This window comes from Panthera tigris, chromosome F2, assembly GCF_018350195.1.
Source record: "Panthera tigris isolate Pti1 chromosome F2, P.tigris_Pti1_mat1.1, whole genome shotgun sequence".
NCBI lineage: Eukaryota > Metazoa > Chordata > Mammalia > Carnivora > Felidae > Panthera > Panthera tigris.
This window is the reverse complement of record NC_056676.1, coordinates 82,630,044-82,645,238: the sequence shown is the minus strand read 5'-3', so window position 1 is coordinate 82,645,238 and position 15,195 is coordinate 82,630,044. Positions and strand designations below refer to the sequence as shown.

Here is a 15,195-nt window from a genome sequence, read left to right as displayed (position 1 = left end):
CTTTTGGAGATGATGGCTGACTAAAGACTTGTTTATTCTACTTCCCTCCCTGAAACTCACTGAAATGAACAGAAAGAATGAGAAATAGAGAACGAGATTTAATCTACAATGAACCCAAGGAAGAGCCATAGCCGGAGGAGGAAGAGACGGGGAGAGGGCGGCAAGAGCCAAAGCCCTGATGCACAAAGAGGATTTAGGGACACGACTGACGGCATTTACGTGACACAGCAGTGGCTGTGGGACAGACCAGATGTGGGAGGCATGTGGTGAGGGAGGTGAGCTGGAGTGAGCTCTGGTGCCGGGCTGCCGCCGGCCCTGAAGCGGCTGTGCAGGCAGGCCCCCTGTGAGCCCCAGCTGGGCCGAGACCACGGTGGTCGCCAGAGCCTTTGGGGGACCCTCGCTGGACCAGAGGGCAGGAACTTGTGGCGCGCGGAGACAGCCCACCTGAAAGTGCCGCCAGCCTGAGCAGAGCGCCGGGGGGAGGTGGCCCTGAGGCCTTTCTGGGACCCCTGCGTCGGTGGGGCCTCGACCCAGACGGCCCCGTTAGGTCTGCTTTCGGTTGGAGTTGGGTTTCCGTCACTTGCAACCAAAGATGTCCTAATACCAGAAACTCATTTCCAGGGCAGAGCCTGTAAGAAAACTTGGCAATAGAGCATCCTGGAATGATACACCCGGTTTGAGACTGTCTCATTCCTTGTTTAAAGATGAGCAATAATCAGGAGCCAGACCTTATGTACAGACTGAAGAAGGAGAAGAGAAGAGGGAATGAGCACAATTAAACCGTGGGTGAAGCAAACAGAAGAATTAACAGATGGAAAGTTTAGATAGAACTTTTTCTGTATACTAAAAATACAAAATTCAAAACACATAAAAAAGAGCTCAAAGAAAAGACGACATAGCAGGAGAGGAAGTGAGCTGGCAGAACTGAGAAAGGAAACTGAAGTCCGAAATCCATTACCAACATGAGAGCCCCATTAGCAATGACAAAACGGGATGGACACTCCTAGGAGGAATTAATCCTCCAGAGGACAGGCTGCTTGGAAAGAACATGCTGCATGGGGAGAAATCAGAAAGTGGTCAGAGAGAAGGTGCCTGAGCCAGAAGGCTGCACGGTGGTCCGTTGTGGGTCGGGATGGGTGTGGGGAGTCCAGAGGAGAGATGATGTCCAGGGTGCAAGGGACAAGCAGACCAAGGCCTCCTGAGAGTAAAGGGAGGCCGGCTGTGTACAGTGAGAAGGGTGCATCACGTTTCTGGAAAAAATGGATACGACATGACCAGGCACTAGAACAGAAACTGGTCGGTGAACTGAGTCTGTTGTACCGGCCCAGCCCACCTCATCCTCTGCTGTGGACGGCAGTGGAGCAGAGGCAGCAAGGTGAGGGGTGAAGAAATGCTCCCCAGGAATTTGTTCTGAGCCAGCGTGGCCTCGGCACAGGCACCCCACCTGGTGGAGTTGTGTCTGCCAGGTGCTGCACTGTGCGGCTTTGAGAGGAAGGGCGTGCTGGAGAGCCGTGTCCTTGGAGGCAGAGGATTTGCACAGACTGCTCTTTTCAAGGAGAGATGTGTCTGTTTTCCCCACTTCACTTATTTATTTGGTTATTCACTTATATCAGTATGGGCTCAGATATTTTATACTTTGGATTATCATCTCATATGACTTCCCCCCTCACACTGCGCCAGCTTTGGTCATTGAGAGCTCTTTCAGTTGGCTTCGTTGTCCCTTTGACAGACCCCATCACTCTGGGGCTTTGTCTTTGTTTTAGCTCTTCCTCACTGCCTCAGTGGGCCCCTTCAAACTCACCTTGTCTTTTTCTGCCCCAGGGATTTCAGCCGTTTCTCCGAGGAGAATGCTGTCAGAGCCCAGAGCTGGGCACTGGGTATGATCCTCGCTGGGGGCTGTTGTTGTTGCTTCTAGGCTCTCTTAGCTCACGGAACCAGGAAATCTGTGCGTGCACGCTGGCCTGTGTGTGGGTGTATGTGTGTGCACACATACACACAGAGATCTCTCCAGGTTCTGAGGAACCCATCTCTCATGGGTTCTGACTTTTGTCTCCACCCTAACCGATCCCCATGTGGGGTCGTCCTAGCCTCCTCCCCACGCTTACCTGTAACCTGCCATCGTTTTGCTGAATTGTTCAGTTCCCATGTACACATGTAGTGGTATCAGAGTTGGAGACCCATACTCCTGAGAAGTGACTTTATCAACTAGAGACAGTGCCTGTATATAGTTCCTTTTGTGTTGAGTCTTCTACCCTTGCTCATTTCCAAAGTCATTCAGGTTAGCACCTTTCCACCACCTCCTTTGAGGTTGTTTCATACATTTGCGATACAGGTAGATTGTTTTGTCCTATGCTGCATTGCATTTTGAGAAACCTTGACTTCCTAAATTATTTTTTTTAACTTGCATATGTTAAAGTTCACTCTTTATGCTATAAATTTCTGTGGTTTTGACAAATGCATAGTGTCAGGTATCCACAATGGCAAAATTGTACTGAATATGTTCACCACTTTAAAAAATCCCCTGTTCAACCTTCCTCCCTCCCCTGGATCACTGGTAGCCAGTCTTTGTACCATTAATATAGTTTAGTGTTTTCCAGACTCTCATACATTTGGAACCGTACGTCGCATAGCCTCGAACAAACATTTTAAGTCCTTAGTTATACACTATGCCAAGGTAAATTCCAGGTGATTATGGAATGTGTTTATTCAGTAAATGTTTGATGACTCCGTGCCAAGGATGCAGTGGTTCACAAAGCAAATATCATCCCTGCTCTCATGGAGCTTACCCTCTGGGGAGGAAGGGAAATTAAATATCACAGTTGTAATACTTTATTTGTGTAATTGTGCAGTGCTGAACAAGAGTACCTGCACTTCCTCCTGTTCCCAAGATGAAGCAACAGGGGTCATATTTACCTTCTCACAAGGAACTAATAAAAAGCTGGACCATATATATTTATATTTAATGTATAACATAGTTACATTTTTTTTTTTTACTTTCTATAATTTGTTTAATTTTTATCATTTACATCCAAGTTAGTTAGCACCTGGTGCGACAATGATTTCAGGAGTAGATTCCTTAATGCCCCTCCCCCATTTAGCCCATCCCCCCTCCTACAACCCCTCCAGCAACCGTCTGTTTGTTCTCCTTATTTAAGAGTCTCTTAAGTTTTGCCCCCCTCCCTGGTTTAATATTTTTTTTCTTCCCTTCCCTTATGTTCATCTGTTTTGTATCTTAAAGTCTTCATATGAGTGAAGTCCTATGATATTTGTCTTTCTCTGACCAGTTTCAAAAAAGCTGGACAATATTTATGAAACCTTGGTTTTCTAAGTTGTGGGTCTAAGACGACAAACTATACTGATTCCTGTGAGATGAGGGTCGAACAAGGTGAGTCCAGTGATTTCCTGGCTCCCTGCATGAGCAGAGTTTCCAGGTTGTGCTGCAGGGATGCAGGGTCTTGCAGAGCCCCTGAGTTCAGGAGATGGAACTTAGAGTCTGGGGTGGCCACGGTGATGAAGCAAGTAGGGAAGAGCAGCAGAGTGGGATGCTGCAAGTGGAGAGAACTTGGAGGCCTGTGGGAGAGTGCCATTCAGTATGTGGGTGTGAGGAAGCTGGTAGAGGCAGGGAGAATCCCCCAGAAGAGTTAGAGGGAATGATGCTCAGAGCTCTCAGAACACTGTGAAAGGGGTCTTGTCATGAGGCAGACTGAACCTTCCTTCATAATTCACAGGGCACTGGGTTGACTACTCAGTGGAGGGTAATTATCCATAGAATAAATAGTGCTCTGGTGCCCCTAACCAGTGGTAGAAGCAAGAACTGAAGGTTTCACACATTTTCCAAGTAACTGTGTCCCAAAACAAAGCTCAAGAATATTTATAGGAATACAAAGGTTATTATAACTATATTCCATGTGTTCAAAAAGCTAAAGGAAACACTGGATACGTTGAGTAGAGACAAGATGAAGTAAAGACTGAATCACAAAAAGATCCAAATTAAACTCACAGAGTTGAAACTAAAATGTCTGAATGCAAAACATACTGGGTGGGATGAACAGATTACACGCTGCAGAAGAAAAGCTCAGTGAACTTGAAGACAAAGCAGTAAGGTCTATGCAAAGTAAAACAAGGACAGGAAAAGTACTCTCAAATAAGCAAAAGAGCAGGACTGAGCTGTGGGACATCTGGCAGAGGACTAACACTTGTGTAATTGTAGATCCCAGTGGGGAAGGAAGAGTGCAGAAACACTATCTGAATAAATATTAGCTGAAATGCTTCCAAATTTGATGAAAACTATCAACTTAAGCAATCTTAACAAACCCTAAACACAAACACAAATACTGTTAACACAAGGCACATGATAATCCAATTGCTCAAAATCAGTGATGAAGAGAAAGTCGTAAAAGCAGCCAGAAAACGGGGTGCCTGGGTGGCTCAGTTGGTTAAGTGTCTGACTTTGGCTCAGGTCATGATCTCACAGTTTGTGGGTTTGAGCGCCGTGTCGGTCTCTGCTGACAATGCAGAGCCTAGATAGAGCCTGCTATGAGTTCTGTGTCTCCCTCTCTCTCTGCCACTCATGCTCTGTCTCTCTCAAAAATAAATAAACATCAAAAAAAATTTTTCTTAATGAAAATAAAAAAGCGGCCAGAAAACAAGACTACATACAGAGGAACAACAGTGCAGATGATAGCAGATTTCTCTTTGGAAAGTGTGGGTGAAGAGGCCAGGGAGCAGCTAGCCTGGAACTCTGCCCGTGTAAACACGTTGTTAAATGAAGGTGGAGTAAAGATATCTCAGATGTAGAAAAGCTGAAAATCCATCACCGGCAGACCTTCACCACAACGGATGTTACAGGAGTGGCACCAAAGGCTTCAGGCTACAGGAAAATGAACCCATGTGGAAATCTAGGTCTACCCAAAAGAGTGAAGACTCCTGGAAATGGCAGCTGCATGTCTAGATATACATATACTGTCTTATTTAAATCTCTTTAGAAGATAACTATTTGAGGAAAAGTAATAAGATAGCAGAAGGGGGGGGGGGGCGGTTATATATAGAATAAGATATGGTAAGAATGGCACGAGGTCCAGGAGAGGAGAAATGCCAGACACATGTACTCGAAGTGGTATGATTTCTCTTGAAGGCAGACTATAATAAATTAAATATGGACACTATAAACCCAAAAGCATCTACTAAAATAGTAAAACAATGAATTACATACAGCTGGTAAGTTAGCAGTGGAGATAAAATTGAATCACATACAATACTTAATCCAAAAAGGAAAAGGGGAATAAAGAATAAATGAGACGGATTTTTTTAAATTAGCAAAATGAAGGCACCTGGGTGGCTCAGTCAGTTGAGTGTCCAACTCTTGATTTTGGCTCAGGCCATAATCTCAGGGTAGTGGGATTGAACCATGTATCAGGCTCCACACTGAGCGTGGAGCCTGCTTAGGATTCTCTCTTTGCGCTGCCTCCCCCCCCCCCAAATAAAAAATTAAATAAAAATAAAAAAATTAAAGTAGCAGAATGGTAGATTTCAACCTAACCATGTCAACAATCACAAATCTAGATGGTTTAAACACCCAATTAAAAGGCAGAATTTGTCAGCATTAAAAGACAGTACCCAAATATGTGCTGGCTACAATAAACCCACTTTAAATAGTAAAGACACAAACAGGTTAAAAGTAAAAGGAAGGCAAAAGATGTACAATTCTAACACTAATAGAAAGCTGGATTTGCTGTAGTAATGTCAAATATACTGATTTCGGAGCAAAGAAAACTACCAGATAAAGATATTTCATGATGGGAAAGAGGTTAATTCACCAAGAGGACAACATAAACTTTATGTACCTAATAGCAGAGCGACAAAACACGTGAAACAAAAACTGATAGAACTGGAGTGCCTGAGGGTCTCGGTTAAGCGTCCGATTTCATTTCAGGTCATGATCTCACGGTTTGAGAGTTCAAGCCCAAGCGTCGGGCTCTGCACTGACAGTATGGAATCTGCTTGGGATTTTCTCCTTCCTCTCTCTGCGTGTCTCTCTCTCTCTCTCTCTCTCTCTCTCTCTCTCTCAAAATAAATAAACTTAACAAAGAACTGATAGAACTGCAAAGAGAAATAGATAAATCTGCAATTATAAAGTTGGAGTTCTTGGTATCCTTTACTCAGAAATTGGTAAAACAGGTAGACAGAAGATGAATGCTGCTACCGTCAGCCCACCTGCCCCGGTTGGCATTCATCGAGCAGTCTACCCAACACCGTGCTTTCCAGTGCATATGAGCTGTTTACCAGGATGGACCATTTGTCTGCATCATAAGTTTTTCTGAACCAATAAAAATATCTAGAAAATCACCAGCTACTGGCAAAGTAAATCATGTACGTCTATGTAATCCATGAGTCAAAGGAGAAATCAAAAGGGAAATTGGCAGGTTTTTGCATTAGATGAAAATGAAAATCAAAATTTGTTGGATGCCACAAAAGCTATACCCTGAAGGGGACTTTGTAACACTAAATGCCTGACTCAGATTGAAACTTTAAAAGGTCGCAAAGCACTAAACTCAATTTCTACCTTAAACTAGAAAAATTTAAATTAAAATTAAAAAATTAAATCCAAAGGACTGCAAAGGAAATAATTCAGATCAAAGTGGAAATTAATTAAAGCAGGCAAAAAAAAAATAGGTGAAAAATTGATGAAGCCCAACACTGTCTTTTTCTTATTCAAGATCAGTATAATTGACAAACTTCTGGCTAGCCAGATCATAAATTACCAATATCAGGAACAAAAGAGACGGCATCACTACGTATTATATTGATCTTTTTTTTTTTTTTTTTTTTTAAATTTTTTTTTTCAACGTTTTTTATTTATTTTTGGCACAGAGAGAGACAGAGCATGAACGGGGGAGGGGCAGAGAGAGAGGGAGACACAGAATCGGAAACAGGCTCCAGGCTCTGAGCCATCAGCCCAGAGCCCGACGCGGGGCTCGAACTCACGGACCGCGAGATCGTGACCTGGCTGAAGTCGGACGCTTAGCTGACTGCGCCACCCAGGCGCCCCAATATTATATTGATCTTAAAAGGACGATAAAAGAATGGCATAACAACTTTGTGCCAATAAATCTGACACAATTTACATGAAATGGACAAATTCTTGGGAGGCCAAAACCACTAAACATGACTCAAGAAGAAGTTTAAGGACTGGTTAGCTCTGTATCTACTGAACGAATTAAAATTGTAATTAAAAACCTTCCTGCAAAGAAAAGGACAGGCCCAGATGGTTCCACTGGCGTATTCCGCCAAACGTTTGAGGGACAAATAATAGCGATTCTGCACAAACTCTCCCAGCAAATTGAGAGGATGGAATATTCTCAGTTCATTTTCTTAGGCTAGTATTACCCTGATACCAAAACCAGACAAAGATAATATGAGAAGAAATTCACATGGAAATGCAAAGGAGCTAGAAGAATGAAGACAACTTCAGGAATGAAGAGCAGAGTTGGGAGGGCCGTCACTGTCTGGTGTCAGACCCAGAGCATCTGGAGTCAGTGGGACGTGGTGTCTGTCCCGGATCGGAGAGCCTTTCTGGATGGAGGGACTGATCCAGGGATGACTTGAGGAAGGAGGGCCAGTCAGGCATCTCAGAGGTAATCTTCAGCGACCACTGTGCCCCCTGCTCTGGACCAGCCTTAAAGGATGGACAAGAACTGAAAGGGGATACGCAGGTGCAGGTGGTTGATTTGAGTTGCTTTCAGGTTATGGTAGATATGTTTTAGCTTTTCAGAATTTTACTAACACTGCTCAGTGTTTTTTTAATGTTGAAGCCATAAAGGAAGCCCACCTGTTTTCACCCAGATGGGCAAAGAGTTAGAAATACTTGAGTTTCGTTTTTTTTAATGGCATTCCCAGTAGTTTTAAGTATTTAAGTAAAATTTGTATGGATATTCATATGGCAGAAAGGAGAAGGCTGGGAGCGTTTCTTCTAGGCAGGTGATCTCAGCTCATGAGCCAAGCACCGTCAGGTTGATCTGTGCTGTCACCATCCCTCTGAGCCTTGGAGAAAGTGTCTGATTGGCTTGTAGTCTCCCGCCCTTGGGTTTCTGGCTAGCTGTACCCCATCTGGTGCTTTGAATCTGTTTTATTTCCCCTTGAATAGCATAGTTGGGTTCTGTGGACCAGCCTCTGCTGGGGAGAGTCAGGGACATTGTCCCTAGCGATATTCTTGCTCCTCATTCTGCAGGCTTTCTGCCGAAACTGAGACATGTACGTACAGAAAAGCTTGAGGGCACAGGCGGGACACTCTTGAGCTTTCATAAACCAACACTCTCGTAAGTGGAGCCAAGCTGAAAGTCAAATGACACTGCCCTTTGGGCCCCTCCCCTCACTATCTGGACTGGAGGTGGCTGCTTCTGACTTCTGACAGCAGAGACTGATTCAGCCTGATTTTGAACGTGTTTATGTGAGGGAATCGTACTATATGCGTCTGATTGTGTTTGGCTTTTGTCTTTCACCCTCTGGGAGCTTCACCTAGGTTGTGGGTAGGCTCCTGGAGGAACTTTGAGGGTCTGTTCTACTGTGATGAACATTCGGGAGTTTCTTGTTTTGACCATTGTGACCAGGGCTGCTGGGAACATTGTGTGCAGGTCCAGGTAAGTGTGTGTGTGTGTGTGTGTGTGTGTGTGTGTGTGTGTCCGTCCTCTGCCAGCCTTTATCGCTGTAAGTGGAAGCTCTCGGTGGGGGCCGAGGTGTACGTGCAGCTCTAGGAAGTACTGCCAGCTGTGGTCCTGAGCAGGCTGACCCATCTCTTGAAGCCCTGATGAGCTGCCTTGCCCTTGCTAGCATGTGATGGGTTTCCTTTCCCATTTTAGCCATTTTGGTGGGTGTACTGGTTATGCTTTTTCATTAACGTTATATTTTAATTAGCCATTGGGCTCTTGATGGCGTAAGCATTTCCCTGATGACTGATGAGGCTGAGCATACTTCCATGTGTTTATTAGCCACATGGATTTTTTTTTAATATTTGTTAAAGGGTGCCTGGGTGGCTCAGTCAATTGAACATCCGACTTAGTTCAAGTCTTCATCTCATGGTTCGTGAGTTTGAACCCGGGCTCTCTGCTGTCAGCTCGAAGCCTGCTTTGGGACTGTCTGTCCCTCTCTCTCTACCCTTCCCCGTGCATGCTTTTCTCAACAATAAAAAAAAATAAACATTAAAGTGTTTGTTCTAGTCCTCGTCCATTTTTCTGTTGGATTATCTGCCTTTTCCTAGGAATTTTGTATATGTCCTGGGACTAGTTAGATTAGATACGCATACGTGTGTCCTGTGTTGTGCATGTTCTCTGTAGCAAATATTTCCCTTTCTGGGCTTGTCTTTTTACTTAATGGTGTGTTGATAAACAGGGGCTCTTAATTTTATTATAATCAACTTATTAATTTTTCTTTGTGCTTAGTGGTTTTTTATGTCTGATTGAGATACCCAAACCTGCTATAAGACTAAAAAACTTCTACATTTTTTTTTCTAAAAACCTTATTGTTTTGCTTGTAATGTTTAGAACTATAATTCGTCTAGAATGGAGTTTTGTGTATTGGATGAGATAGGGGTCAGGATCCATTTTTTCCCATGTGTGTATCTAGTCACGACAATACCATTTTTTAAAAGTCCACTCTTGGGAGCTTGGGTGGCTCAGTCGATTGAGCATCCAGCTTCAGCTCAAGTCATGATCTCATGGTTCGTGAGTTCAAGCCCCTCGTCAGGCTTGCTGCTGTTGGCACAAGAGTCTGCTTCAGATCCTCTGTCCCTCCTTCCCTCCCTCTCTCTCTCAAAAATGAATAAATATTTTAAAAAGAAAAGTCCACCCTTTGTCATCAATCAGGTGATCCTGTGTGAGTGTTGCCTATTCGTGAGCGTTTTCCTGTCTGGGCCATGCCACATGCTTTGTGCACAGCGCTACTGCAGCCCCAGGCGGGTGGTGCTGTCCCTGTTGGAAGCCGAGGACATTGTGTCTGAGAGGTGGCAGCAGCTTCCCCAGGGTCAGCTGGCAAGGGGCCTGGGTGCCCTCCTGTGGGCTGGGGTTCAGGGGCCGGGCACAGGGAGCAGAGAAACTGCGCTCGGGCCTGGATGTTCCTTACTCTGGCCAGCACACTGGGCTGTGAGGGGCTGGGCTGGGCCGTTTCGGGTTCCCCAAACCCAAAGATGTTTACCGAGTTTATGTGCTTAGAGGCTTCTGCTCTCTCACAGGGCGGTGCCTTCCTGACTGACAGTGGAGGGAGAGTCCCGATGATCCTCTGACTTCTGTCCGCCTGGGGCCTCCGGAAAAGACTGCAATGTCCCAGACGAGGGATTATGAATGTGACAGCCATGATGCTGGCGTGCAGGAGCCCCGGATTTCAGGGTCGAGCACGAGGTAAGCGGAAGCCGTCTGTGCGGGCCGAGTCATCAGAGGACTGGTTTTCTTCCTTTCAGAGAAGGACCAGCAGCCGGCGGGCTGCCAGGGCTTTGCTGCCAGGGGTGAGCCCTGCTTTCTTCGGGATTTGATGTGCTCCCTTGGAAGCCCCGCCCCTGGGTTCCTGCTGCAGAGGGAGGGGGCCCAGATGCCCTGCAGGCCAGCGGTGGACCCAACTCCGTGCGCCCCTCCGGGCATCAGTCCACACCAAGGCAGTTCATCGTTTTAATGTTTCTCGTTTTCAGCTTTATTTGTAAATAATCCCACACTTACAGAAAAGTTGCAAGAGCAGAAACGGTGCACTGGATACTTGCACCACCTTGCCCTTCACCCTGTGGCCTCTGTGCACCCCCTCCCTCGGCACGGTGCCGTTTTTGGGGGGCATGGGGGCACGTCTCCCATCTCCTCTGCCTCGTGGTCCAGCCTTTGGCAGCTGGTTCCTGTCACCCTTCACGGTGCTTCCAGCCCCTCCTGAGACACTCGCCCTACCGGACTTGCTGCTGCTGTGCGGCCCCTTCGCCTTTTATAATCTGGAAGGTTCCCTGCCTTTTGTGACACTGACACTTTTTAAGGCAATAGTTGCCCTTTCAAACGGAGCGCTGGTTTGTGTTTGCCGATTTCTTAGTAGATGCCGCACAGCCGTGTCCTGCCGGTCCCGGGGTCTCACCTCTGCAGACACACGGCCACCTACTGCTCCTCCGCTCTCCCCTCGCCACCCTGCCCCTCACTGCTTTGGGCGGTCTGCTCGTTTCTTACACAGTTCAGTCTTTCCTGGGATGCGTGCAGAGCGCTGACTTCCCTGCTACGGGGGGCCTACAGCCAGCACTCTGCACCCCTTGTCCCTGCTCGTGGATTCCTCTGTTCATTCTCAGTACGGACTCAGAAGTTCCTTTCTGTTCTACAGGGTCTGTAGTTCGTTCTTGCACTTAATTACTTTGGTGCTTGCGTTGTCCCAGATGGGGCCGGTGAGGTTCCTTCTGCTACGTGTCCGTGCCTCTTGGATGCTCCTTCCTTCTGGCTCCAGGCACGTCTTGTGCTGCCGCCCCGCCTGCAGGCAGCTGCTTCTCTGAGCAGCCCTGGTTCCTTTCCAGGAAGATGGGTATTGGAGGGCCAGTCTGAGGGCTTGGCATACTTGCGGCTCTGGCACTGTGTTTGCTTCTTGGCCCTTTAAGCAGACGAGAAAATGTGTGTGTGCATCTATGTACACACATTAAAAGTGCTAAGTTCACTCCAGTTCCTCCAGTTCCAGCGCTTTCCCCGAGGGTCTGCTCTTCTCGGCAGCCGCCTGCTCCCAAGAGCATCAGCATGTGTACTCGTTTGCTCATCTGATAGCCTATCTGCAAACCATTTCGGAATTGCTTCACCTGTTCCGTGTGTGTGTGTGTGTGTGTGTGTGTGTGTGTGTGTGTGTGTATACATATATATACACACACATATAAAACACTCAAAATAAGGTCAGCATTTCTTTGTACTCCACCCCCCATGTGCACTCTGCTCAAAAACTGAATAGAGTCTAGTCCTGTTCTCCCTTGGATTAGTTCTTTCCCCTTGGTTGTGGTTGTGATGCTCATTGAAATACAGTTGGATTCATTTGTTTCCATTTCCATTGAGTTTTTTCCTTCTCCTTTCTCTTCCTGTTGCTTTAATTTTGTTTTGTAAACACATAGACCATTAACGTGGTTCTAAAAGACAAAACTATGCAGCACATACATTCAGAGAAGGACCACTCCTTCCCGGACCTCTGTGCAGGCCTCTGGCCGGTGGTTTTTCTGGTTTACCTCCTGTGTCTGTGAGGATCCCTGGATCACTCTGTGCATGCCCACCGTAGTGTTCAGCCAGTCTTGAGTTGCGTATCTTGGCAGCTTCCAATATTGTGCAGTTACAAGGGTGCTGCAGTGCAAAGCCTGTGCTTTGTAATTTTGTGTTGTCAGAGGTATGTCTCCAGGTACATCCAGACGAGGGGCCGCAGGGCCATAGATGTGTTGGCCACTGCATGCCCTCCGTGGAGTCCTGTGTGCTGTGCCCGTCTGCCCACTGCCTCCCTTGGATGGCGTGTGGGGTAGGGGCAATGGGTCTCCACTCAACTTGGGTTTTATGTCTAATACCAGGAGAAGTGGAATGTCTCCTTTTCCCATTTTTCTATGGTATTTTTATGGGGTTTTTTTGTTCAAATCCATATATGAAGGATTAGAGCCCTTTGTCTGTAATTTATATTAAAATATTTAATATTTTTGGGGCGCCTGGGTGGCTCAGTTGGTTGGGCATCCGACTTCAGCTCAGGTCATGATCTCATGGTCTGTGAGTTCGAGCCCCACATCCGGCTCTGTGCTGACAGATCAGAGCCTGGAGCCTGTTTCAGATTCTGTGTCTCCCTCTCTCTCTGAGCCTCCCTAGTTCATGCTCTGTCTCTCTCTGTCTCAAAAATAAATAAATATTAAAGACATTTTTTTAAATATTTAATATTTTCATCAAATGTGTCCCAAAAAACAATATTTTTCACTTTATACTCTATTAATCTTTTCTTTTGGTGCATCTGGACTTTTAGTCACAATTAGAAAATCTTTCCCTTTGTTGAGGTTATGGGGAAAGACAGAGTTTTTTCATGGTGCTGGTATCGTTTTGTTCTTGTGTGTAGAGCTCAGGTCCACTTGGAGCTCATTCTTGTGTTTTGTGAGGTATGGACCTGCCTTTTCGGTTCACCAAATGCTGTCCAGTTGTCCAGCACCGTTCATTAAAGGCCCTGATCCGCGATGTCTGTGCTTGGCTTCGTAAGTCTGCCTCTGCCCTTCTGCCGGTTCCGTTGACCTCTGCGTGTGTTCTGCATGTCCTGACCTGGCCACATTCAGACCCACAGACCGCATGTGCCTGCTCCTCTCAGGCCCACTCTCCTCGCAGCTGACTTCCCGCGGCTCACGTACCTCCTAGGGCGCGGTCAGCACCGGGCAGGACACATAGCAGCCAGCTCTCCCTCCCATGGTGCCTGTGCCGCTGGATCCCAAGGGCTATCCCTGCACTCAGGGCCCTGAAAGCAGCGTAGATGCCAGATCCCCCCTGCCCCACTGCCGTGTGCCGGCTCCACCAGAAGTTCCTTCGTGGTTGGTGGTTGGCCTGTGGCTTCAGCATCCGTACCTGACACCTAGGGAGCGTCGTCTCCTCAGTCTTCTTCCTCTGAGAATAATCTCTCATCCTTTTCTTTCTGCTGAATCATTTGTCTTAACCTTTCTGATTTGTAGGCTTTCCTTTGTACCCTAGGTATGTGATTGGATTACACGCATGGAATATTTTTTCTCTGTACTTACTTTTCGTGTTATTTGGTTGGTTTTTGATGAACAAACATGTTAAACTCCGATGTCATCTGTCTCACTGGCTTTCTTGTGCCTTCCCGTCTTTTCTGTCTGATTTCATAAACCCTTTCCTGACTGAGGTCTTCAGGCTCCTCTGGATACTTTAAGGTTTGGATTCGTGTGAATCCAACTGGGCTGCTTTCCGTATAGACAGTTGGCCTAGGTTGTGAATGTCACCTGTCTCCCAAGGGGACAGATCTGTGAGGGGCTTTCTTTTCCATCCATGCGTCTGTGTGCGCACTTGAGCACACAGCCTGCCTTGGCCTCCTGTTGGGCCTTCATATGCCCCCTCCAGCCCTTTTCAAAATGCTTTTGCCTCCTCTTGGTATAAATGGTAGTCAGTCTGTCCCCTACCCAGAAAAGATGTCCTGTTGGGATTCTCATTGGCAGTGTATCCAGACTGTAGGCTAATTTGGGGGGAAATGCCGGCTGTGATGTGTTCTGGCCCCTGACAGAGGCCCATCATTCGTTCATTCACCCGTGAAGATCGAGTGCCTTGCTGGACGTGTGCCCAGGACCATGTTCTTGCTGGTGTCTTGCTCCTGTGGCACTGTCTGTCATCTTTGCCTTGTCCCGTCCTTTCCCAAGGTGCTAATGTTCCTGATGTCCTTGGTGCTCAGAGTGCCGGTCCTGCCAGGCACAGGGAGTGGGGCTTGGAGTTGATTCTCATCTGCCCAGTCACTTCTCCATTTCATGTGGGGCCTGATTGCGCACTGAGGACTGAGAGGTGTGTTGGCTCTGCTGTGGCTCTGAAGGAAGGACTGTGGCTGCTGTGGTCGTGGACGAGCAGCCCAGGCTCACACACTGGTCTCAGTGTGGTGTTGTGTTGACCTGGCGCCTCACCCCGTGGTGGCTCTGGGACAGTGTGAAAGGAGCTGCTGATGCCAGTGCCGCTGGGCAGGCTCAGCAATGAGCACGTGCAAGTGTCCTGGGGCCCTGGGTCTTGCCAAGGCAGTTTGCTGGGGCATCCCTTGAGCCAAGGCCTAGAAGGGAAGACTGTGTGAGGAAGGGCATGCATGCCTCCCCCTGTGCTCATGGGACACAGACGGTCAAAGAGACTCAGGCTGAAGCTACAGGTCTGGAAGAATGGTTGGACATCGTGGTGGGTCCAACAGTATCTGCCCAGGGCACTGTCAGCGGAGCAGACAAGGCCTGTGAAGTTTGAGCCCTGTGCTGTTTCCTCGGGTATGCTTCATTGCCAGTTTTATTCAGTAGGTGTGAGCTTCGTGTTTCCTGAAACGTAGAAATGCACACCGTGTGCAGAGCAGCACCTGGAGGTGGGCAGGGCCGTGTGCTTGCTGCCCTCCCCTTCCCGGGTGGTGCTCGTGCTCTAACCGAGTTTCCACATGTGCAGCCCTTGCTCCCTCTGTGAGGGACCACCAGGCCCAGGCCCCAGTTCAGTAACTGGGCCATGACACTGGACA

General features: G+C 47.3%; 1 protein-coding gene across 7 annotated transcripts in view; it reads left to right on the top strand.

Moving 5' to 3' along the window:
* ARHGAP39 (Rho GTPase activating protein 39) overlaps positions 1–15,195 on the top strand; it is a 109,040-nt gene that overhangs the window by 38,269 nt on the left and 55,576 nt on the right. For all 7 annotated transcript variants that reach the window (XM_042972655.1, XM_042972658.1, XM_042972654.1 and 4 more), the window contains exon 2: positions 10,223–10,388. In XM_042972655.1, coding sequence (XP_042828589.1) covers positions 10,309–10,388 — 80 coding nt within the window. In that variant the 5' untranslated portion in view covers positions 10,223–10,308. The remainder of the gene's footprint in view (positions 1–10,222; positions 10,389–15,195) is intronic.